Here is a 26,158-nt window from a genome sequence, read left to right as displayed (position 1 = left end):
TTTAATTTGAATTACCACGTAAGATTGTAGTTATAGAGATAATGAAACTTAACGGTAGAATGACTACTTCGTAACAAAATGAAATAAAAGCGATTATTTTTATAACTTACCCTAATTTTTTTATGATTTAGAAGAAAGAAAAGGAAAGAATGAAGAGATACGAAAGTACCAAACTTTAGTAAAAAGTCATTCGCTTGATCAAAAAGTCATTCATTTTCCATAGAATTTCACAAATACTTTAATCATTTAAGTCACATGCAAAAATATAAAGAAATTCAACAACTCCCTGCCCCACTAATAGAAAATTATTTTTTAAGTTAACGAGGTACTGTTGCTAAAAGTTCAAAGGTTTAGGGTTTTTAAATATTTATCTTCTAATTTTATAATTTTTTATTTGTTTATATTTTTTTATTCTTGGAAGATTTACTATTACAAATAAAGTAATATATATAAATATAAAAATACAACTACGTCTTAGAATCAAACTAGTACAATGCACAATAAACGATAAATCAAACAAAATCCATACATAATATATACGCATAATAGGATTAGAAACTTCAAAAATATTATAAATGTATATTGCATCAAAAAGTAAATTAATTATTTTTATCTAAAATTCCACCATTTATACTACTAAACATTAGCTTGATTGATAAAATAATCATACAGTTATATGTGAGGTGTATTTTATATCAACACTAACTTTTAAAACTAAAAATTAAAAAAAAATTTTAAAAATTATTTATTTTTTTTCTAATATATAAAGAGATTGTAATTAAAAACTCTAAGTGAGTCTATAAACTCTGAAATAATTAAATATTAGAAAATATAAATAAAATCGCCAACCATTCGTTCATAAATTAAAATATCGGAGCCCACTTCCCCCCACTATCCTCACACCTTCCTTCTAGCCGACTCTATCACTTCAGTTTTTTTTTTACTTATATATACTTTCTTCCTTTTTTATTTTCCTTTCAATTACATCCTTTTTTCTCCCAAAACTCGCATCTTTTTCCTTCACATGGCCGTAGTTCGTGAACGACGCCAGCTTAATCTCCGTCTTCCGTTACCGGACGTTTCCGATCGCCGCCCTCGTTTCCCTCTCCCACTCCCTCCTTCCTCCACAGCCACCGCCGTCGCTGCTTCTTCGGTCACCATTCCCGCCACTGAGCTCGAAAGACTCGAAGTTCTCGGTCACGGAAACGGCGGAACAGTGTACAAAGTCCAACATAAACGTACTTCAAAGATTTACGCTTTGAAAGTAGTGTACGGCGACGGTGACCAGACTGTTCGCCGGCAAGTTTTCAGGGAAATGGATATTTTACGAAAGACTGATTCACCTTACATAGTTCGTTGTTACGAAACGTACGAGAAACCTTCCGGCGACGTGGCGATTTTAATGGAGTATATGGACGCCGGCACTTTAGATACCCTTCTTCGTAATAAAGGCACTTTCACGGAGCTTGAACTTGCTCATATAACAAGACAGATTCTAAAAGGATTAAGCTATTTGCATGCACATAAAATCATTCACCGTGATCTTAAGCCGTCGAATTTATTGGTCAACAAGAAGATGGAAGTCAAAATCGCCGATTTCGGGGTTAGCAAGATGATGACTCGGACGTTGGAAGCGTGTAATTCGTACGTCGGAACTTGTGCTTATATGAGTCCGGAGCGGTTCGATCCCGACGCTAACGGTGGTAACTACGACGGCTTCCTCGGTGATATATGGAGTTTGGGATTAACTTTAATGGAACTTTACGTGGGTCACTTCCCGTTTCTACCGGCCGGTCAAAGACCCGATTGGGCTACACTTATGTGCGCCATATGTTTCGGCGATCCACCGTCTTTGCCGCCGGGTGCTTCCGATGAGTTCAGAAATTTCATGGAGTGTTGTTTGCAAAAGGAGTCTAGTAAAAGATGGACAGCTTCTCAGCTTTTGAATCATCCATTTTTTATTAAACATCCATCGCCGGCGTCCGCAGACAACTGAACCGACCGACCCGACCTAGTCTTAAATCCGGATACCCTTTTTTTGTAGAGACAGGAATTAATCTGGACTTGGATCTTACTTTTCCCTTTTTGCTTTGCATTTGTATATTCTTTTCCCTTTTCATGCGGCAATCAATTTGCTGTTCCACGATATATCTCAAAATTAGATTCATTTTACATTGAAATTTTATCAATAATTAGAAATTAGATCATTTCCCAAATTATTTTTATATTTTTTTACCTATTTTTAAAATTTTATGACAAAAGAATATTGTCCAGTAAAAATATTATGAAGACTCTTCTATTAGGACTTAAATTTTATTCTGTTCTATTTTATTTAAATTAAAGAAAAATTTAATTATTTCTATTAAAAATATCATTCATCCTTATTATTAAAAAATTAATATAATTGATAGAATAATCAATATACATAGTAAATAAATTAATTTTTCTTGAAATAATTACTATAATTCATGAAACCAAGTGAAAATTTTTAAATTTTGCGTTTTAAAAAAATTAATATATTTTGAATATAACTTCTCGTATAATTATAATTTACGACTTCCAAAAATAATAATCCTTAAAATGATTGATAAATATAAATATAATTTTTTTATTTGTCATATCATACATATTAACTAAATAAATTTTAAATATCTACATCTTTTAATTTGAAATGTAAACGTTGCCAACCTAAGATATGGAAAATAACAAAAGAAGTAGCATGGGGAAAACTATTATTTAAACATATTTACATCGTGAAGTTATTATAGTTGAAGGTGTTTGGCATTTTGTTGTCATAATCCAAGACCCGTAGGCTGCTGAAACATATAAAACAGGTTTAATTCTGATTTTAGTCCTTTTATTATGCTATAATCTGAGATTTAATCAATTTACTTTAATTTGACATAATCTTATATCTTTACTAGTAGGTCCAAATTGATAATGCCATTAATTACTATCATTAAATTGATGAAGTAGATTTTTCATACTATTATTTGGTCACAGAACTGGAGTCATGTGAAATCCAATCAATCATGTTTCCATTAAAATGAATTCTAATTGACAACAAATTTTAGATTCGATTCTTATACGCTCATACCACTCCTTTTATCAAAATTACAGGTGAAGCTAGATTTTTTTTTTAGGGTAGTCAGAATTGAATTATATGTTTTAGAAGTTAATGTGTAATTTTATCATGTATTAACTTATAACTTCATCATTTTTAGAGGGACTAAATAAAAATATTTTCATTTTTTTCTATTTTGGGTGAGGTAGCTCCCCCTTGGTTTCACCTCTTATCAAAATAAATTTTACATTGTAACCAACCACATGAGATTGTCATTTAAAAAAAGTTTCACGCCATCACTTTAATAGCAACAATTGACTATTTTATCAAATCATACCTACTAATAACATTATAAAAACAACAAGACTACTATACTATACCTAAATCAAAGTGAATAGATTAATTTTAAATTGTAACATAGTAAAAGGACTAAAATTAGAATTAAACCAAAAGAAATAAAGGATGGTGGCTTGGAGATTCCGGTTTCCAAGTAAGTGATAAACAGAAAAATATGTAGAATGACAGTGAAAGGGGCAGAGTGGAGCGTTGCCATTTGAATTTAAAATTCATAAAATAAATAAATAAATAAATGACAATGACTTAAAAATGGATGTTTCTTGAGAGTGTCGATCCAAAAAGGGTACGATAGGGGAAGGATTTAGTCACATAACCCGGAAAGATGCATGCACCAGCTGCAAGCCAAGCCAAGCCGAGCCGACATCTACTACTCTATTAGTGGTCGTAGTCTACCAACTTACCCAATTAAAATTTAGTTGGCAACTTGGAAGGCAAGCCGAACCCAGCTACACTCGTCACTCATTTGTTCAATCAATGACGTCCCACCTTACGTCATGTTTTTATTTTTGGTTTAATTTTATTATTAATTTTTGTATTTTAATTTAGTCAATTCTAATCTTTATATTTCTTGGATGGGTCAATTTTAGCTGAAAATCTAATATTCCAGTCTCGAATTAAATGGTATTAGGTCAAATTTTGCTGTTAATCCGTATAAGTTTTGGGGTTCTTTTTCCATGTTCTTTATTTTGATATTTTTTAGTTTTTATATTTTTTAAATTTTAAAAATTTAATATTGACTTAAATAATAATGATTTGTGGAATCAACAAACAAACATAACATTAAAATAATCAAATCAAAGTATAAAAATGAAATCTATAACTTCTATAGAATATAGGGACTAATAGGAAATTTTAACCCTTAAGGTTGCACTCTTTTCCTCCCTTTTTAAAAGAGGTGTTATTTTCATCCACTTATTAGTTAAATCCAAAATCAAACAATTGGCGTATCAATACTTATCTTCGATACTTATCCATTTGAATTTATTATTATTTTTGTTTGTTATAGAAAGTGTCGGTATTTTGAAAAAAGAAAAAATAGGATTAATATCTCAAATTCAAGATTAAACGTGACAATTGAATTTATTTAAGAGGTAGATTATTCGTTCATGTTAGAAGTTTAGCTCCAGATTAAATATGACTTAGCTAAAATATTAGACCCAAACAATTAGATCTTTACATTAATTAAAAGATTTAATGAGAATGTTTAAAAATTTTGGTAGGTTATATTAAAATTTTTAGAAAATTTAAAAGCTTAAGGAGAATAGACAAAAATCTTTTTTTGGGTCTAACTAAAAATTTTAAGGGTCTAAAAAGAATTTTCGAAAATTTTTTTGGGAGGGATCTCGTTGGATCTGACTAGTATTAAGCTCCAACATTCAGATCCTCAACCTTGCCCATTTTTAATGTTGTAATAATTTATTGTTTGCCCAATGTGTTGGTCTCTTTGGTGGAACGTTATTTGGGTGTTTCCTAATAATGTTTTGGATTTTCTTTTATAATGGAATTCATCTCCAATTGTTGGTGTGATCAAGAAGCGTTGGCTTGTTTCGTGTACTTGAGATTGTCTTTTAAGAATAAATCGTGGGATGTTGATTCTCTATTACATATCTGCTAACTTCACTCTTTTGCTTGGATTAAGGTATCTGATCATGAATCTGTTAGCGAACTTGATTGGTGGCTGCATCCTTTTGCTGGACCTCGTCCAACTCCTAAAATCATCCGTCCCAACTTGGTTTCTTGAACCCCTCCTCCTGTCAGTGAGCTGAAATTTAATGTCGATGCAAACCTGGTCCAGCGGGTCGTGGAGGCATTCTTCATGACCATGATGGTCATCTCCGAGGTATTTTCTTCGGTCACCTTGATTCAAACATTGCTGAGGTTATTGCTACATGCACAGCTTTCAAACTGTATGTCGAGACGTCGCAATGGTTTGGTGATTGAATCAGATTCCATGGTCACTCTTGCTTGGATTCGTATGAAAGTGATTCAATTCTCTCTTGTTTGTAGAGAAGCCAACTCAATGGCTGACTTCTTCGCCAAAAAGGGTGTCATGAGGAGTTGTTTGTTGCGTGGGTGTAATTTGGTTTCCCATTTTGGTCCTTTTCTTGTTCTTATGGTGTTTTTCAGTTTCCTTAAGACTCTTTTATCCTTTCAATATAGCTTTTTTTATTTAATTTATATCATATAAAATTTAAATCTATAACAATATAAAATTATTAGATATTGAATTAAAAATAACATAAATTTATTTATTTAAATATGAGTGGTCTTAAAATGAGTTCAGATTAACCATTCACAAATATAAGTAAATTTGAATAAAATTCAATGTTCATATTTTAAGTTGAGGCCAAACTTAAACAAGCATAGATTATTTTAATACCATGAATGCCTCTACGCACAATAAAGTAAGCCTTCTTTGTGGTATGATTAACATTAATGATTAATGGTAGAATATAATCGGTCCCAAACTTCAAAATACTCTAATTTAGTATTTAAAATATCACCACCTTAATCAAGTTTTTTTTTTATCAATTCAGTCAAATACTCGGATTTGACTTGTAACATAGTTAAAACACACAGATGAACTTTTAAATGCATTCATTATACCCTCATAAGTTTTAATGATACTATCTTTTTCTTAACACTAGGTCAAGTTGTTCTTGCAAGATATACATACGTACTTTAAAAATAATTTGTAAGTTAGATAGGAGCTGATACTAAAGTAGTTAGTACTGTATTGGTAGACGCACCATTTTTTTATTGAAATTGGTGTGCATTGATATTGGTCTATTTCAATGTACCAATTCAAATTTATTAACAATCTTAAAAATATATATTTAATATATGTATATATAATTACTTAAAAAATATCAAATTCATGATATTAAATTAATTTCATATATAAAATATTCATATGCAAACTAATACACAATATTACGATGAGATCAAAATCGGACAGAACATATCAATGTAACTGGTACGAAAAAAAGAACTAATTACATCGATTTATTATTAAAATGATACGCACCAACCTTATCAACTAGAACCATTACTAGACTAGATATGAAGTGCTATAGATTGTAGTGGCACCGCCAGCACATCTATTTATATATACGCTTAACTATCTTCCAGTACAACATAACATATATCAAGGAAATAAGATGTCAAGCATCACATATATAAATAATAAGCTTAGGTTACAAAGTTTTGGATAATGATGTTAGAGAGGGATTGTTGAAGCAGGAGGGGTTTGGTTGGCTGCAATGGCTTCTTCAAGTTTAGTCATTTTTCAGGTACCCAATTGTCACAACTTTTGCAGCATTAATCCACGTACTTTGAATTATTCCTTTCTGTTTCTTGCTGCACAAGTTTCAAATAAGATGATAAACTTTTGGTGATTTAATTTAATTTTTTTAACAATCATTAATTATCTTCCATATGGGTATTTTGTTTAAATTATTATGGTAACAACATACCAGAAAAACATCAGGTGAGAGGTGAGTAGGTCTAGCGAGGTCCCTGAGTTGAGAATGCATGCCATTGATGAAAGCTATTGTTTGCTGCTGAGGTTCTTCCATGGCTTCCTTTAGCTTGCTCAGCGCCGAGCAATATCCTTCCTGTATGCATGTCATGTCAACGTAAAACAGTTACAAAAGATATCTTAGTGTCAAAAAAAAATCTAAATTAATTTCATAGCTTAAAATTTATGGCAAACTACTTAAGAATAGAAATTTAAGATACTATTATCATTCATATAGCAAATATTCTTCAAGTTAGGGTTCTTAAATATATATATATGCTAAATTAGCAATGGTTATACCAATAATAACTAAATTGATATAAAGATTAAATATTATATCCTTTATGTAGCTAGGGTACGTAGCATTTTTTTAGACAAATAATGATATCAAACTAATCAAATATCAATTTGTAAGTGATTGTATAAATTAATCGAATTATGTTTTGTACTTATATATTAAAATTCAAACTTTAAAATTTATTTAACTCTAATTTTTTTATAAGAATATTATTACAATAATTAAAAAGAAGTGGATTTCAAATGTAATTTTAATCGAATTTAAAAGTTGGAAATAATTATGGGTTGAAGTTGACATAGTATAAAAAAAATCTTTTACCACCACTTAAAAAAATAAAAACTTAAACAAAAGGCTTGAAAACCTATATCAAAATCAGTCCTTTTTCTTGTAATCAATATATTTAGGTGACCAAGCAAACCTATAATATGTATATATGTACCATAAAGAGGTCTAACTCTGATTGATTCAGCTGCATGCTGCTACAACATGGATTAATCTTAGTACTAATACTATGCTCAGCTTTCCTTTGGTTGCTCTTGCTATTATTTCTGCCTCTATCTCCAATGCCTCCAACCTGACCAAATCAATAAAAAATTACTCAACTTGCCGACTTCTATATATAGATAAACAATATACATATTCCACTTTATAATAATAATGTATATTAAAGCATACCCTAAAAATATGCACTACTCTTTCAAATATATGACTTTCACATTTATTTGCCCTTAAAGTTAACACTATTACTATTGCTGTTACAACAACAAAGACGTGAGTGTGAAAGTGACTGCGATTTAAGGGTTGGAGAACTGGGTACTATCATTACTTAAGCATGTGTAAAGTTTTGAAACCCCAAATCCCAATTTTATCATAAAAATTAATAATGAGTACTTAGGATATCCTACAACAAGCAATGCAAAAATTGGCTATATCTATAGTTTAAAGCCATTAAAGGGTTGTGAGAGAGATCAAAAGAACCTTTAAGCAATTGAGGTGATTCTCAACGAGCCTCTCATACAAAGGATGGCTTGAAATCCTGATCTTGAGAAGCTCATCATCATCTTCTTCTTCCTTGTGATGATGATGATGATTTACTCCAACATTATTGTTCTTATTAGCCTCCATTTTTCCACTTTCTTTTGCAGAGCCTACAACAACTAAATAGTTTTGCCATATTTGTAAACCAAAAAAAGCGAAGTGAAGTGAGAGAGAGAGAGAAGGTCACTGTAGGTACTATCTGGTAACAAAGATAGTCCCCATTTTTGGAATGACCCATGCATGCCTATATGCTGATAATAATAATAATAAATCACTTATCAGTCAGATATATTTTACACAGAAACACACTCATTGAAAAAGTAGGTTTTCACTTTCCCTTTCGCCTGCACAAACGAAAGGAACATTTCAAAGTTGAGCTTTCTCGAGTAATGGGAAAACCTGATCGTACACTTTTTTTTTTAATTACTTAACTATTGTTTTTTTTCTTTTACATTTTTCAATTATAAAAAATTTTAAAATAATTTTAAAATTTTTTTATCACCAACCATTTGGTAACTTACGGAAAATTTATATGTACATAATAATAATTTTAACTTTAAAGAGAAAGTCAAAATTTATTTTAGGAGAGTCGAGATTAAATCATATATTTTTATAATAAGTAAAATATAATTTTATTCTATTGAATCATATCTTTATAGTTTTTAAAAGAATTAAATTAAAATTTTAATATTTTGGGAAGTAAATTACAATTTTATTATATATGTAAAATTTTATGAATTTTGAGGGACTAAAAGCAATAAATTTCTAGTTGAAGGGACAAGGTCTTGCCAACTCCTTCTCTTTGCTTTTATTTAATCTTAATATTTATACATTGTGTCAATTTAGTCTTAATTTAAAAAAAATTAACCCTCAAAGTTTATACACCGTATAATTTGATTTTTTTTTCAATTTCAATTTTCTTTATGACCTTATCAATTAAAAATTTTTTCAAAAAGAAAATTCTATCAACTAAATTTCATCGAAAATATATAAAAAAATAAAACACCCAAAAATTCAATATAATAATTTCTATCTTTTTTCATTATTTCAAAATTAACATTCAATATCACAAATAAAAATAAAATTACATAATAAAAAAAGAAACTAAATTACGCAATGTATAAATGTTGAGGATTTATTTTATAGAATCAAAACTAAATTGACATAATATATAAATGTTAACAGTTAAAATTATGATTAATTCAATTTTAAAAACTTTCAAGCTATCCTTTCGTCAGTTATCCTTATAAATAAAAATAAAATTTATTTTTCTTTTCTTAATCCTGTAGAGCTACACTGTCTTTATTTGACATTTCCACTGCTCAATTCTTTGCCCCTAACTTTTTCGTACCGAAAAACTCCAAATTCGATTACTGTTTATTAGGGTACCCTTTCATCATCACCTCCTGGCTTGTTCCTACTCCAAAAAAAAACTGGTTCATTCACTATTCATTGACAATTCGATGTCTGCTACTGCAATACATATATATATTATTATTAAATAGAATGTTTATGATACAGACAAGTGGAGTGGACGAGTTTGAGATGAGCAAAATGTACTGTTTGATGAAGGGATAGTACTTGAATGGTTTTGGCAGGTTGCATAAATGGGGTCCTATTTAGTTCAATTGGTGTCCCATATCAGGGATACCTTTCTTTGAAAACCCTTTTCACATGTATAAGATCCACTCTTAAAATCCCCGAGGTATTTGTGATAAAAAAATTAATTATTATTATCAACTATGAATATTTTAATTAAGACAAAGTACTTGGGTTATAATTTCTACTGATATTTTGAATGTGTGTTAACTTATCGATTCAAATGTAATAATATATCCTAGAAATCGGATTAATTTAAATCGTGCAATCAAATCTCTCGTATTAAAGAGATTGATTGGATTGAATTAGCTTGAAGACATAAATTGGATATCTTAATAATAGCTTAAAGTAATGTATATTGTATAGGCTCTTTTAGCTACTATTTTGTTGGAGAGAGTGATTGTATTTGATGTAAGTATATTAGTAAGATAAAAAAGATATTTATACCTAACCCTTGTATAGGTTACGTATCAAGAATTTTAGCATTTGCTTATTCATCTAAGCTTTAAAGTGGAAAATTTAGAGGGGAATGATGATGTAAATCTTTAGCTGCAAAAGTTATAGGTTGTTAAACCGGTTTGTGATATAATTTAAATCATTTGTTGTATAATTTAAAATAGTGAATTATCTTTTTTAATAAAATTTTGCATATGTAGAAAAATCGAAATACATAAACTTCTCTATATGTATATTTTGATCTATCATAATCCCACAAATAGTTGACATTGCTTATAGCCAATGTCAGAGCATAGTAGAGGATGAGAGGGGCCATGGCCTTCTAAGATTTAAATTTTTTACAATTTAGTCATTTGTAGATATACTATAACCCTCTAAAAAATATAAGTAGGTCCCTCCAATAATTTTATTACATTAAAAATAATTATTCTTGATAAAAACAAAGGGATTGTTATGTTGGATTGATTATATGTTTAAATCGATTTTTATCGTAGAACACTGATTCTTCTTCTTTTGAATCAATAATTTATATGTTTAAATCGACGATTACGTAACACGTCTAATTTTAGCTTGACCTCTAAAATTAACATCCTAGCTTTGCTACTGCTAAGTATTTCTTGCAGTTATTGAAATTTTTATACAAATAAATTTTAAAATCTTTTAAACTCAATTCGCATGTTCTAATAGTTGTATTTTTCTTAATTAAATTAATTGGATTCCTTAAAAATTTAAGCAAATCAACCAATCAAACTATAAATGCCACTAAAATTGATAAAGTGCATATATATATATATTATATGTGAATGGATCCATGAGGATGTGATAATAGTAAGACCTACCTGTTTTGAAAAACTTATTAGTTTAAATTATGCATATTTAGAGAATTGAGGAAAAACAAATGACAGTTGTAAAGCTGTCCCCAATGTTTTCAGAAATTTTAGTTTTATTTATCATTTTTTCAATATATATCAAACAAACACTGTTCTCATCCAATCCTGATATTTAGCCGGATTTAATAATTATATTTTTATGATAATTACTAAAATCCATAATATTTTAATTAAATATTTTTATGTATATAGCTTTTCGTTTTTTATTAATTAATATTAAATTTATAAATGGGATAAATCTTAAAATTATACATGGATATTGATTTAATGTGTAATTCTACACATGAACTTTAATTTGGTGCAGTTATACACATGAAACTCTAATTATGGTTCAAATGTATACTTGAAATTTTAATTTAGATTTAATCATACACATTTAAAAAAATAAATATATCAATTCATTTTTATATTAGATAAATAAAATTATTTATATATGTAATATATAAATATAAAATGATGTTATATCAATAATTGTGCTAATAATTTACAAGAATTGGATCAAATCAAAATTTATATATACAATTACACATTAAACCATAGTTCATGTATAATTTTAAAATTTATCTCTTTATAAATTGAAGACTTAAAAATCTAGTGTAACCAAAATTGTTTATTGAGAAAAATTCATCGTGATGTAGGTAAAAAAATTTATATAGTAAAATTATACACAAAAAGTGATATAAAAATCAACCGAAGCTTTGTTCAAAAATGGTAAAATTCAAATATTAAATATCATGATTTCAAAATTATTTAATTAATTAAAATCAAAATAAATTTGAAGAAAAATGTTAATATTTATAGTTTTGTACAACTAAAAAAAGTATAAAGCTTAGTTTTTGACACTAAAGTTATCAAAAATCAGTAAATAATAAAGTAAAAAAAAGTAATAATTAACTATTATCAATTTATTATATAGCTTATGGTTTTGGGTTTATTTATAGTTTTGGATAATCTATGTACATAAATTTTGATTCGGTGTAATTATACATATAAAATTTAAATTGTGACTTATATGTATATATGAAATTTTAATTTTAATACAATTGTACATATTTAAAGAAGCAAATACATATATTTATTTTCATATTGGATTAATATAATTATTTGTATGCGCAATATATCAATGTAAAAGGATGGTAATTTGATAATATTGTTAGTGATTTGTGAAAATTTAGTCAAATTTAAATTTCATGTATAAAATCACACAAAATTAAAATTCATGTATGACATTACATATTGTATCAAAGTTCATGTATAGTTTTGATATTTATCCCTTTCAAATATAATATTGGTACAATTTTTTTCGTTAATTTTTAATGTGAAAGTACCTATCAAGTCCCTTTATTATAGGGACTAAATCAAATTAGTTCTTCTACTAATAAATACATCAATTTAATTCTTTGTATTGTTAAAAAAGAATATAATAATATCAAATTGTAACAAAGTTAACATTTATAGTTAAAAAATGACATAAAAAATATTATTTTCATTTGCAGTTCTACTCTAAATAAAAGATTTCATTCACAAAATTATAAAAAAATTCAAAATATTAACTTTGCTAACAAGAAATGAAATTTTTTAAAAAATAGTAAATGTAAGCTCTATTAAAAATTAAATTTATTTAATTCTTTTAAATAGTGTGGGGCTAAATTATAAAATTGGACCTAAATATTATTATCCCCAAAAATTATAAAATTGGACCTAAATATTATTATCCCAAAAAATTATAAAATTGGACCAACCCATTATTTGTATAAGGCCCAAAAATTGAAATGGCCCAAACGAAAAGTACTAACATAGCCTAAAAGGAATAAAAAAAATAAAACAAAGAACTCAGTCCCTAAAAACTGAAATCTATCAGGCCGAAAGTCTCTCTCCTGCTACTGCCGCCTCTCGTTGCTGCCGGCTGAAGCTTCCGCCGCCCGTCGTCGAGTACTGAGGTGAGGCTGTTTGTTTTTAGCTGCTGGCTGCTGCTACATTTTTACTTTGTTAGCTTTGTTATTGCCATTTATTCACTGTCTGCACGAAAAGTGTTCGATGAAATGTCTACATGAATTTCTTTCTCCCAATTTTGTCAGAAATGACTAAGGGGTTGATATGGGCAACAGCAGAAGACTTAGCGAGAAACCGAGGAAAAGTAATTTCGTTGTACCGACAAATACTTCGGAGCCTTAACTCTCCGAAACTGGAACTCAATTTAGCAGCAAGGTTGGCGAAGAAAGCAGAGGCACGCACCATTTTTATGTTGGGTTCTGAAGAGCGTTCGCTTCACAACATTGAAGACCTCATCGATGCTGCTGAATACTCTCTTTCTCTTTTGAAACAAGGCAAAATCCCCAAACATATTCAATAAATCTTCAACTATGTATTGCCACAGTTTCTTGCCTTTTCATTTTTGTATGTATATTTTGCATTTGTTTGACTTATATGGATAATAAAATCTGATTCAAATATCAACTTTGATTTTATAAATGAAATTTTGATTCGATTCAATTTTTATAAATCACCACCAATATTATCGAATTGGCATAATTTTATGTTGATTTTTTACATACACTAACAATTATATTTAATCCAATATGAAAATAATTGTAGGCATTCATTTTTTTTTAAATATGTACAATTAAATCAAAATCAAAATTTCACACACACATATATATATATATAGGGGGAAGCCAAAAACAAATAAATTTTTAGGGATGAGGTAAAATACAATTTCACCATTATATTAACACATATTTTTGTAATTTTAGGATTAAATCGGAACTTTTATCAGTTTGGGAATGATTAAAACTTAAAATTTTATAAAACTTTAAGGGTTGGATGCATAATTTTCTATTTTAAGAGAGTAACCTTTTCTTGTCCCCCTCCCTTCCCTTGTATTATACAAACTATAATTTGTAGTTATAATAAATTGAAGTTTTGTATCAAATTACATGCAATCTGGGACTTCATATTAAAGGCATAGCCTACAAAAGAAATCTGCACTACTCTACTACTCCTTAATTCAAGTGGAAATTGAAACAAAAAACTATTTTCTTTCAACTCCCTTGAAATTCCTTCATTTTCTTTCCCTTCTAGAAAACATAGTTTCATCAAATATGGAAGCTGAATACAAGACAAAGATTTGAGAGTAGATGATTCTAAATTCAAATACCCAATGCTAATCCAAGCTTCCATGAAATTTGTTTTAGGGGTTCCTATGCCCACTTTGTCTTCACCATTTGGAGGTGGAATTAAAATGAGGTGTTAAATAAAATGTGTTTCTCAATCCCCATTTAAAGTGATTGAGATCAATCCAATAGGAGGGACGAAAATGAAAACTAAAAATGGCTGCTTGCATGAAGCATAAAGTTAACCCTGTCCTTTAAAAGAAAACACCCATCTTCTCCTTTTTTCATGCTTTACCAATAAAACCGAGTCGTCAAGACCAATGACCCTGCCCCTCGTCCAACAACATGCACATTTCCCCCCACTAATAACCAAACCCAACCTTTCATAACCCTAAACCTAACCAACATCTGGGAATTAAAAGGGAAATGATGAAGAGGATCATGGTGATTGTCCATTGATTATCGATTTCAAAGGTAAATAAAAAACACCACCTTTCCATGCTCATTTCTTGTTTGATTTTATGTAGTAATTATTTTGTTGGTTAATTTTGACGAGTTAAACTTGAATTAGGTTTAAATATTAAAATTTTTAAATTCAAAATAAATATTTTAGTATCAATTTTCATAGGATTAAATCATAAAGGATTATGTGAATTACTAAGTAAATTAGCAATTGCAGATCATGAATTATTTATTAATCAAATTTTTATAAACCTCTACTATCCATCCAATCTTCTAATTGATCAAACCTTGTACCAATTAGATCTAATGTTATTTTATAATATACACGTGAGGAATACCTTAGCATTTATAGTTTTTCACAATTAAAAAGAAAAAGAAAAAGAAAAAGAAGAAGCATGTTTTGATCGCTTTTTTTTTTGTGAAAAAAATATTTTTTTTGGGTGAAAAAAAAATATAATAAAATTAAATTACAAGGAATACTCAAGAGGTGCAATGCTCCTCTCTTTATTAGACTTAAAAGAAATCTAACACATCATTTGGAAGAGAATTAAACAGGCGTAAAACCTCATCTCTTTCAAAAGCCAATTTAGCAAGATAGTTTGCGCATTTATTATCTTCCCGGAGAATGTGTCGTAGAATCCATTGGCTTTCTTGAGACAAAATCCAGTGTATTCTCCTGATCAGAGCAGAGGTTGAGCTCTTCGGAACATTTACATAATAGCTTTGATTACCTCCAAACTATCAGAATGAATAGTCACGTTGTTATGACCTTTGCGTTGGATGAGCTTTAAGCCATTCAGAATGCCTCATAGTTTTACGTTGGATGAGCTTTTTAAAAAAGTTACAAAATGATTATTAAATTATTCGAAAGTTTTTATTTAAGTCATTAAGCTATTAAAATTGTTGTTGTATAGTCTTTTCTATTCACATTGCCTGCACCAATCAAAAACATTTCTTTTCCTTTTTTTTTTATAATTCAATTTTTTTTATGAAAACATATTTAATCATCACGAATTTGTGAATCAAAATCCATACAGCTTTTTTCTTCAATCTCCTCTATTGGTTGTCAAATAGATTTTGATCTATGATATATTATTCTACTCGTCGATGTATTGATTTATTGTTGAATTGTTACTTGGAGTTCACTAGTCGAAATTAAAAAAAAAAACGAATCAGCATAAAAACTTAAATAAAAATTTTTGAATAGTTCGTTAATTTAAATGAAAACTTTTGAATAATTTAATAACTATGTTGTAACTTGTTAAAATTAAACTATTAAAACGTAAAATTTGACATTGGGTATAGTTTACCCAAAGATTAAAGAAATGCAAAAATCATCTAATGATATAAATCATTACATGTAAAGCTGTTTTCATGGTCTGCATGTGAAAACGTGATCACTCCATTTCTTGTTCTTGTTCTGTTCCTTTATATATATATATATATATAAATGAAATAGAATCTCAGGCGTCACTGTCAGTTCGGCATTCAAATATCCATACAAAAAACAGCAAATTGTCTTGAAATCCGCCGACCTTTCACTTTGTTTATGTCAACCAAACTACATAGACTCGACCGCTCCTTAATTCCCAATCTTGTCTTTAAGCTCCTTTTTTTTTTCCCAATGAAAGCTTTTCGGTTACCTGTAACTTAGCCACTGTTATCTGTTAATGGATTCTCCATTGAGACATGGAACCTACTGTTATCCCTTCAAGGTTTGTTTTTCCAAACACAGATACTTTAACCTGTTTTCTTCTTCTTCTTCTTTTGCTTTCTGCATGTTTTGTTTCAGTTTTTGCTTTGTTTTTATCATAATCCAAATGCAGTTTCTAGTGTTAATCAATAACCCATTTTAGTATTATTTTATTTGATTCCATATTTGATTCATTAAAGTGATGGCATCTTATAAAAAATCTGATATATGTTGTATTAGTTTCAGTTGAATCATCTGCAGTACCTTAGGATAAGTGCTTGATTATCTCTCGAGGAAATTCAGTGAGTGGATCTAGTTAAAATTTTAAAAAAATATTGGGATCTAGTTAAAAATTTCAAATTTTTTGTGAGATTGAGAATTTTGAAATTACGAGGCAGAATGAGATTTTTCAAGAATTAGGGAGCCAAATTGGGGGGTGCCAAGGCCCCTTGCCCACTCTAACTTTACGCTTCTGGAGGGGATATTCGAATTGTGTGTGAATTTGTGATGGAGATTCATAACAGTTGATGTTTTATGATGTTAAGAAGTGTCTTCGATTTTTGTTGTTGTTATTTTGTTCTTACTGAACTTGGTTGTTTTTTATGAAAAATTGTTTGGATAGTTTGTTGCCTGTCAGAGGTGCTTGTTACAGTGTCTATACCGGTTTGATTATGTGTTTGATTCGTTTAATGATGTATAGAAGGAAACCTGGATGCATACAATCCTTCTGTCATTCCAAAGCATCGGAGTAGTTTACGGTCGATTGAGTACTGCTCCTTTATACGTCTTCGGTTCGATCCCTCAAAACGACTTCATATCTGATGAGAGTGCGTACGAATACTTCTCGTTTATCTTCTGGACGTTAACGGTCCTTTCGTTAGTGAAGTATACCTTCATAGTACTCAAAGCCGACAATGACGGAGAAGGTACGTACCGATGACCTTTCGGCAACTTATAAACCAATCACAAAACCGAATTTCACCTTCGAATGATATCTTTGCAGGTGGTACTTTTGCTTTGTACTCACTATTGTGTAAGCATGCAAAAGTCGGTCTACTCCCTAACGATAAAACTTCCGATGATGTTACAAATAGCGAGACTGGAAGTCCTTCCCGAACCAAAGCCGAATCAAGAGCACGAAGGGCTATCGCAAAACATAAGAGTAGTCATTACTTGATGTTGTTCTTAGCATTGTTCGGTTCTTGCATGATAATATGCGACGCGGTCCTTACTCCGGCTATTTCGGGTTTGATTGTCTCCTTTCAATGTCACATTGTAGTTTAATACCTTCTTGTGTTTATGTTTCGTTTTTTTGTTTTCTTTCGGCAGTTTTATCGGCTGCATCGGGTCTTCGACGATCGTTAACGGATATCAAATGTAAGAACTAAGTAATAGGAACATACAAGTTAATGTTTTTCAACCACTGATAATAAACTTTTTATGTTGTTTCTGCAGATTCGTCATCCCGTGAAACAGAGGATTCGATATTGAAAGATCTAAGGAAATGTAAGTTTTTACGAAACTCGATGTTTTTGATATCGATGTATCGTGACTCAGCCTCTTATTTATTTCAGACGTACCTGTGCCTACTGCATGTGCCATATTGGTTTGCCTTTTCACTCTACAACAATACGGCAGCCATAGAATCGGGTCGATATTCGCTCCAGTAGTCATATTATGGCTTTTATTTATTACCGGAGTCGGTATATATAACATTTTTCACTACGATCCACATATCGTATTTGCAATTTCCCCGAAGTACATGTACAAGTTTTTCCAAAGTACAAGCTGGCGTAGTTGGAGATCATTTGGCAGTATTACTCTTTGTGTCGCAGGATCGGAAGCAATGTTTGCCGATATCGGTCATTTCTCGATGAAATCGATCAAGGTGCTCAATCTTAGTTCACATTCTAAGCCACTACATTAAAAATGCAAGCTTTATATTAACTTTTCTTGGTTCCGACAGATGACGTTCATATGCTTGATTTACCCGGTTCTTATTTTAAGTTATGCCGGTCAAGCCGCATTCATCTCCCACGCACTCTCCATAAAGGATTCATCCTTCGCTATAGATGATTATAACCATTTTTATAGATCCGTACCCGGTAAATTCACTCATTTACTTTCTATTCTACACTTCACATTAGCATTTTTATCACTAAACCGAAGATTGATTCGGCAATTGCAGATCATATTCACTACGTATTCACGATTTTATCTCTACTTGCATCGGCAATCGGAAGCCAAGCAACGATAACTGCATGTTTTTCGATCGTAAACCAATGCCTAGCGCTTGGTTGCTTCCCGAGAGTAAAAGTGATTCATACATCAGATAAGATACACGGCCAGGTCTATATCCCGGATCTTAACTGGATGATAATGATTCTTAGCCTCGGTATTACAATCGGTTTCCATGATATCGTGCGAATTGGAAATGCATCGGGCATGGCTATAGTCTCTGGCATGTTGGTAACAACTTGTTTAATGTCACTTGTGATTGCTCTATACTGGGAAAAGAGTCTGCTGCTGTCCACTTGCTTTTTGGTGTTTTTTGGGTCGATTGAAGCCGTTTATTTGTCATCGAACTTGTTGAATTTTCACAAAGGAGCATGGTATCTTGCTGTTCTTTTGGCACTAAGCTTGACTACCATGGTTGCATGGCATTATGGGACATTGAAGAAATACCAGTTTGATATAGAAAACAAGGTGTCTATGGAATGGCTTACGGATCCCAGCTCAGGTCTCAGAGTTTCCAGGGTGCCCGGAATAGGCTTTGTTTACACCGACATAGTAACCGGAATCCCAGCTTTCTTCTCCCATTTCATCACGAATGTACCTGCTTTTCATCAAGTGCTGATTTTTGTGTCATTCAAGTCATTGCCGGAACCTTTTGTTTCACCAACTAAGCGTTACCTTATAGGCAGAGTTGGTAATAGAGATAATAAAATTTACCGATGCATCGTACGATACGGATACCACGATCACATCAGAGACTCAGATGATTTTGAGGAACAAATCATCCGCTCGATCGGAGAGTTCATTTCCTTGGAAGAACACGACGCCGAGTCTTTGATGTCAACCGAAGGAAAAATGATCATCGTAGGTAAACAACTCCCCGAAGGGGATGCTTTGATACCATTACACTATACAGGAGCCACAAGCTCGCCCTGTGCATCAACTCAAACGAACATAAACACAACCGAGGATACTAAACTGAAAAGAAAGAGGAAAAAGGTACGATTCATGTTGCCGGCTAATAGCCCAAAAATGCGTTCGTCAGTGCGGGAAGAACTAAACGAACTGGTTGATGCGAGGGAAAGCGGGACAGCATATTTCTTGGGTCAATCACATATAGCGGTACGTAACGGCTCAAACTTTATCAAGCGATTCCTCATAATGGTATATGTTTTCTTCGATAAAAATTGCAGAGAACCTCATGTGGCATTGAACATCCCTCATGCAGCATTGGTGGAAGTTGGTATGGTCTATATAATATAATTTGTGAAGTTATTGAGTAGAAAAATATATACAATATCGTCTTCAAAGTTCAAACCTGCGTATCCTCATTAGAGATCAGTACAATATGCCTTACCATTGCAACCAACAACTTGTTGGTAGCTTGGTTGTTTTCTTTGTGAATACCAAAATAAATTGTAGTTTTCAATAATTTTGGCTTAAGGATGTGCATTGTTCAATTAAAATTGAATTAATAAGTTAAATCGAATTAGTTCAATTAATCAATTTGTTATCGAAAATAATTTGATTCAAAGTTAAAGTTTAAAAAATTTAATTAGTGATCAATTTAATTGAAAAACAGTTAATTAGTCGAATTAATTTATTAATCAAAATTATATATAATATATACTCAATAAATTTTGATATAATTGCCCACAGTAGAATCTATATTATGAATTGAAATAAAATAAAATATAACAATTAACAAAAACACTTTGAACAACTTAGAGAATGTTTGATATTATGTTTTTTTAGTGTTTTCATTGTCATGTTGTTAACTTGTTTGAACTAAAATGAGACCAATTTCAGAAAATCAACTGATTTAGCTTGATTTGGTTAATTATTTAAAAGAAAAAATTGGTTTGGTTCAATGAATCATTATGAGTTTTTTGATAAATTATATGAGCTTTTTGATAAATTACAAAAATAGGGTAAAATACTAACAATCCGTAGAATTATCAAGATTTAAACCTAAACTTCGATCGAAATGGAGAACACCTTAAGCATCAATCAAACACAATGGATTCAAATATTAAGAGTTTTAAGATTCAATTAATAGCGAAATTCGTGGATTGAACACCTACGGCTACTCTAGTTTGAATTGTAGCTGAATTTTTTGAAAATTCAGTCATTTTGGTTTGGATGACAATACGGAACCCTTGGCCCAAAAAAGGTGAAATTATGTTTGTATCCCTTTAAGATTTACAAAAATGGTAAATTTTCATTTTGGGTCCCAATAAATTTAGAAACCCATTCTGTCTGCATTCTCCCTTGTCCTACTTTTACTCGAAAATTTTATGCCTATGAATATGATGACATCAATTAGTGAGGCTTCCACAAGAAAAAACACTTGATTCATAAAAAAACGAATACGAAGATTAATTTAGATATATGCAAAGATTCAAAGTTATTTAAATTCCATTTTATATCCATGCATATATATATACACAAAGATATGCAAAGAAAATAAAAAAATAAAATAGCTATGAAAATTGTATTATGAAAAGAAAAAAAAACAGGGGATTAAGTCGTCTTCCCTATATTGTTTAAACACAGATTTATTAGCTTTAGATCCAACAAACCTAGTGACCAACAGAGATTGTTGTGTCGCTTAGCCCCAAAGGAGACCGAGAAATCTGTTGTCGGGAAATATATCTAAGAACAGGTCTCTTCATCATCTCAGGCTGTCCAGGCGACCGGTCAATGATATGCTCCGATTCTTGCTTTATTTTTCGAACTTGGCTATGAATTGGAACACTAACCATGTCTTCTTTTCCTTTGAAATTATTACTCTTGTTGTAGTTGTTGTTTAGCTCCATCTCTGTTTCTTCAAAACTATGTCGATGGTTATAAATATATTAATTATTTATATAGAGAGAAGAAAAGGATAGGGATGAGGAGACGTAGGTTGGCAGTACAGGGAAAGATCGAAGTGGTTTGGTGGGGGAATAAATATCTTCCTTTTCTTCTTTTTTTCCTGCGGATCAAATACCATTGACTATGTTGAAAAGCATTTAGAAAGAGACATAAATGAAATATTTGTATTTGTAATTTATTCGGGTTTGATTAAAAAATAAATTTAATTCGGTAATTATGGAATTGTGTTTAAGTTCCAGTAGTCTGAGGTATTGTTGGAGTTGAATTTGAGTTTAGTTACAGAATTCATACTAAGGGTACAGAGCTTTAAAATGGAAAATCTCAAAACTTAAAAAATTTTAAATTAGTGCATGGTAAAAGTATATTTATCTTTTCAAAAATGATAAAATTTCAATTTAGTTCTTTGAAAAATTAAAAGATATGAGTCATTAAAATGATAAATTTGTATTTTAATTCTCATAAAAATATATAATTTAATTCTTACTCTTCATAAAAAAATTTCGACTTTGGCCATTCTTAGTAATAATTGGCTTGAATGGCTTTAGAGTCTTATTGATTTTTTTAATATATATTTTAATTATTTTAATTATTAAATTATATTGTTGCACTTAATATATATTATTGGGTTAATCTTAATTATCAAGTCGAGCTCAAGCTTGAATATAAAAATTGATAAACGAGTTTAATCAAATTCGAGTAGTTTGATTATATTTTGAGCCAAACTAGAACTTAAAAAATAAATATTTGATTGATTTGAGCCAAATATCGAGCTCAGCTTGGCTCAATTACACTCATAACTAGGGTGCTGGCAAGGGCCTTGCCCCTCTAAAAAAAATTTCAGTTTAGTCCCTTTAGAAATAATAAAAGAACAAGTTAATTTATTGTAGATTTGAACTTTGGCCTCAAAATATTAAATAATTTATAACCCCTTCAAAATAATGGAATTATAAATTAATACATGTCAAAATTACATTTTGATCTCTCAAAAATTTTATAATTTAGTTTCACCCCTAAAAGAAATTGGTTGCCCCCTGACTATTAGCAGTATATCAAAGGCTTAATTCACTATTTGGCCCCTGAAGTATATCTATATTCTCATTTTGGTACCTAAATTTTTTTGTCCCAATTTGATACCTAAAGTATCAACCACTTCCCAATTTAGTATCTAAAGTATGCTTTCATTATATTTTTTAGTCCATTTTTTAACAAACATTTAAAAAAATATGATAGTCAATCTCAAAATGCCATGTGGGAGTTTTATGTAAAAATATAAATATTTTCTTTTATTAAATATATATATACACATTAAAAAATATAACAATGGAAATAAATATATAAAAATTCATAAATTTATATAAAATCTAGAAAAATATATAAATTATAAAAATAAAATTTACAAGAAAATATGATAATTGAAAAGAAATTAATTGAAATTAATAATATTATTACAAAAAATTGTAAAAAGATTGTAGAAATTATAAAAAATTGTAAAAAAATATTTTTAAAGAGTTTAAAAATAAATTTATTTTATAAAATTCTAAAAAGGTATTTAAATTTTAAGGTTTCTTTTGTAATTACTTGAAATTTAAATACTTTTTAAAATTTTACGATAACTTTCAATTTTTATGTATTATTTTGACTTTTTTAAATTTTATAATTTTATGAAAAACTATACTTTATAATTTTTTTATATAATATAAATGATTTTTTACATTTTTAAGTAATATAATATATATAATAATTAAAAAAAAGACACATGATGTATTCTAATAGTGTCACATGGCAAGTCCATGATTGGTTAAAGTCAACTATGTTATTTAATAGTATAATTTTTTTTAATTTAAATTTAATATTTTTATTTTAAATAAATTTAAATGCCACATGATATTTTTTTATTGGCACTTTTTGATTCGTAATGGTTTAACAGATTTTTTTTAATGGCTATTACAAAATGAATTAAAAATAGAGGAAATTAAATGTCAAAATAAAAAATTAATATATTTTAAAAACTAAATCGAGAATTAAAACATATATTATATAATATTTTATATATTGAAAGTATAATAATGTAGACTGGTTGAATTCAAATATAAAAATAAGCGGCGGAGACGTTCACCCAAAATGTGCCAAACTAAAGCATTAATTTCATTTGACTGCCCATCGAATGTTATTTGATGCCTTTCTGTTGTAAATGGATAAATACTAAAGACCCATTCCCATAACCATTTTCTTATATGACGTATCTAGTCAACTTCACCATTTTTTTTAAGTGTTTACCTCTATAAAATGAGAAAAGATTGTAAAAAATAGTGACGCTATATCATTTGTATCTATTTTTAATAGTTTTATGTCATATCAATACTCTTATCTTGAATTTCAGTATTTTAATTTAGATTAGATTTTTTTCAGGATAAAATCCTGAAATTCAGAATAACAGTACTGATGTGGCATAAAACTATTGGAAAGGAATACAGTTGACATGACGTCACTATTTCATACAATCATTTCTCCTATAAAATATACTACTTTATGGATTTAAAGGCGAGATGTGTTTGGAGTTAAATTAAAATAAAATTGGATAAATCAATTATATATATTATAATTAAATTAAAAAATAAATTTACATTATTAAAAATTTGACTGTAATTTTTTTTGGTACATATCAAATCAAATGAAAAAAATAAAAGGTATAATATCAAATTTGGTCCTCTTATATCTTTTGTCAATTTGATCATTATTCCTTTTTTTAGTTAAATTTGACTTTCAACCTTTCAAATTGACCAAAAAAGTAAATATTGAGGGCCAAATTCACAAAAAAACATATTAACTAAACAAGATGTCAATATGAGTCACTTTCTGTTTCTTGTCATTTGCTTACTCCAAGTCGTGCTTGGATTTTCCCCTCATTTTAACAATTGTAAAAATTACCATAGAAACCTCTATATTAAGAGTTAAATTATACTTTTATCCTTTTTTAAAAAATTAAATAAATAAATTATTATATGTTACAACAAAGAATAAATTAATTTACTTTTTAATACAAAAATTAATTTAGATAAACAAATCTGTCAATAATAACGAAGGGGGAGTCCTAAATTAAAATTTAGTAACTTAATAAAATTATAATATTAATTTAAGGTGTTGAATCCAATGAAATGAAACCATATTAGATTAACAATAAATCTAAGCTAAACTTAGTTCAGCGAATTTTCCAAATAATAAGTCAGATTCTGTTGAATCGAAGAAAGTGGAACGGTCAAAATTTCAAAGGGGGCTGGGCTGCTTTCTAGGTTGAAAATAGAAAGCCGGCTTTCTATATCTGGAAATTTCAAAATGCCGTTTACACGGTCGGTTTTAGGCGGTTAGACTTAAGTTGCGCCCTTTTTTTTTGCCACGTGCCATTACATTCGTTTACCAAACATAATTAAAATTTCCAGACTTAATTGACCTTACATCCTACCTCATACCAAACATCTATCCATTTTTTTATTCCATCCTAGGTTTAATAATATTTCAAATTTTATAAAATCCATTCCAACATTTTCTTTTTGTATCAATTTTCATTTTTTTCACGTTTTATTTAATCCATTTTTTTATTCCACGACTTAAGTTGCTCCCTTTTTAAAACAGTTAGATATATTATATGCTGGAAATAATAAAATAAATAATACATTAAATTAAAAAATAATTTTTAATTTAAAGAGAATAAATATAATTATTTAAAAAAATTCTAAATAAACAACATATGAATAATTAAAATTTTTGAAAAAATAAGGTTGAAACCTTGAATGATTTTCTTTAAATTAAGAGTTTTTTTATTTAATTTCATGTATTATTTATTTATTTTATTATTTCCCGCATTTAATTATTTTATTAAATTATCTAAATAATAAATTATATCTCACTAAATATTTCACATATGAAATTTCACATCACTCCTATTAACTTTTTTAGCGGTGTTTTTATCAAATCTATTAGAAAATACAGTTTAAAAATAAAAAATAAAAGTTGATGGCAAAAGAAACTCAAAAATATAATTAAGACTGTTTTAACAAAACATGCAAACATTAATAACAAAAAATTTCATTAAACCTATAATTAAGGAAATTAAGTAGCCATCATGTGTTTCCTAACGAGAATAAAATAGACAATCAGCTAACTAAGTTTATTTTGTTAGCCGATGATAATAAATTTATTTGGTCACAACCATCACCTCGTTGTATACACATAATTACTGCAAGTTTTGCTTCATTAAACCGAGTAATTAATTTGATGATAAAAGTATTTCGATGGATTTTATATTAAAAGTTGGATTACATTTTGCCTATTTTATTAAAAATGACTAATGCTAACCAATCATTCTGTTAAAAGTTTCATTCATTTTTATTGTTAGAAATTAGTCTAAGTACATCAAAATAAGGTACATATGATACACAACGTGTAACTTTCTGGTTATTCTATAAGTCACGCCAGTTTTTAATACTAAAACTAGATGAAATTATTAACAGAAAGAATCAATTTGATCTTGGATCTAATGCATACAAACTAATTTGTCC

The 26,158-nt window shown here is 29.2% G+C and overlaps 3 protein-coding genes and 1 long non-coding RNA gene across 5 annotated transcripts; 3 read left to right on the top strand and 1 right to left on the bottom strand.

The window, feature by feature from the left end:
- The first annotated feature begins 848 nt into the window (after positions 1-848).
- On the top strand, positions 849-2,172 carry LOC121211254 (mitogen-activated protein kinase kinase 9). Its single transcript, XM_041083834.1, has one exon. The coding sequence runs from the start codon at positions 1,025-1,027 to the stop codon at positions 1,994-1,996; it is 972 nt and encodes a 323-aa protein (XP_040939768.1). The 5' UTR covers positions 849-1,024; the 3' UTR covers positions 1,997-2,172.
- A 4,238-nt stretch (positions 2,173-6,410) lies between these two features.
- On the bottom strand, positions 6,411-8,520 carry LOC107931012 (homeobox protein knotted-1-like 1). Its single transcript, XM_016862785.2, has 4 exons — positions 8,218-8,520; positions 7,679-7,813; positions 6,898-7,038; positions 6,411-6,781 (listed from the first exon to the last, which is right to left on the bottom strand). The coding sequence occupies exons 1-4, from the start codon at positions 8,362-8,364 to the stop codon at positions 6,743-6,745; spliced, it is 462 nt and encodes a 153-aa protein (XP_016718274.1). The 5' UTR covers positions 8,365-8,520; the 3' UTR covers positions 6,411-6,742.
- A 4,422-nt stretch (positions 8,521-12,942) lies between these two features.
- Positions 12,943-13,679, top strand: LOC107931008 (uncharacterized). Its single transcript, XR_005906562.1, has 2 exons — positions 12,943-13,162; positions 13,301-13,679. It is a non-coding gene; the product is annotated as an uncharacterized lncRNA (long non-coding RNA).
- A 978-nt stretch (positions 13,680-14,657) lies between these two features.
- Positions 14,658-20,042, top strand: LOC107930982 (potassium transporter 6). Of its 2 annotated transcripts, none has more exons than XM_041083832.1 (8): positions 14,658-14,809; positions 17,191-17,416; positions 17,494-17,736; positions 17,820-17,867; positions 17,946-17,996; positions 18,065-18,378; positions 18,457-18,595; positions 18,679-20,042. In XM_041083832.1, the coding sequence occupies exons 2-8, from the start codon at positions 17,203-17,205 to the stop codon at positions 19,986-19,988; spliced, it is 2,319 nt and encodes a 772-aa protein (XP_040939766.1). In that variant the 5' UTR covers positions 14,658-14,809; positions 17,191-17,202; the 3' UTR covers positions 19,989-20,042. The 2 variants fall into 2 exon arrangements, with proteins under 2 accessions (XP_040939766.1, XP_040939765.1); XM_041083831.1 differs by lacking the exon at positions 14,658-14,809 and adding an exon at positions 16,263-16,512.
- Positions 20,043-26,158: the final 6,116 nt, after the last annotated feature.

Source organism: Gossypium hirsutum, chromosome A12, assembly GCF_007990345.1.
Source record: "Gossypium hirsutum isolate 1008001.06 chromosome A12, Gossypium_hirsutum_v2.1, whole genome shotgun sequence".
NCBI classification, from domain to species: Eukaryota; Viridiplantae; Streptophyta; class Magnoliopsida; order Malvales; family Malvaceae; genus Gossypium; species Gossypium hirsutum.
Note: the sequence above shows the minus strand (reverse complement) of the source record. Positions and strands in the feature narration are given on the sequence as shown.

What these genes read in the sequence shown, in the direction of transcription:
- LOC107931012 (XM_016862785.2), bottom strand. Translation starts at nt 8,364, where the DNA reads ATGGAGGCTAATAAGAACAATAATGTTGGAGTAAATCATCATCATCAT. An exon ending in ATCACCTCAATTGCTTAAAG is followed by an intron (nt 7,814 to 8,217) that starts GTTCTTTTGATC and finishes TGATTTGGTCAG; the next exon opens with GTTGGAGGCATTGGAGATAG. An exon ending in CAGAGTTAGACCTCTTTATG is followed by an intron (nt 7,039 to 7,678) that starts GTACATATATAC and finishes ACATGCATACAG; the next exon opens with GAAGGATATTGCTCGGCGCT.
- LOC107930982 (XM_041083831.1), top strand. Translation starts at nt 16,468, where the DNA reads ATGGATTCTCCATTGAGACATGGAACCTACTGTTATCCCTTCAAG. An exon ending in ATTGAAAGATCTAAGGAAAT is followed by an intron (nt 17,997 to 18,064) that starts GTAAGTTTTTAC and finishes TATTTATTTCAG; the next exon opens with ACGTACCTGTGCCTACTGCA. An exon ending in TCTCGATGAAATCGATCAAG is followed by an intron (nt 18,379 to 18,456) that starts GTGCTCAATCTT and finishes TGGTTCCGACAG; the next exon opens with ATGACGTTCATATGCTTGAT.
- LOC121211254 (XM_041083834.1), top strand. Translation starts at nt 1,025, where the DNA reads ATGGCCGTAGTTCGTGAACGACGCCAGCTTAATCTCCGTCTTCCGTTA.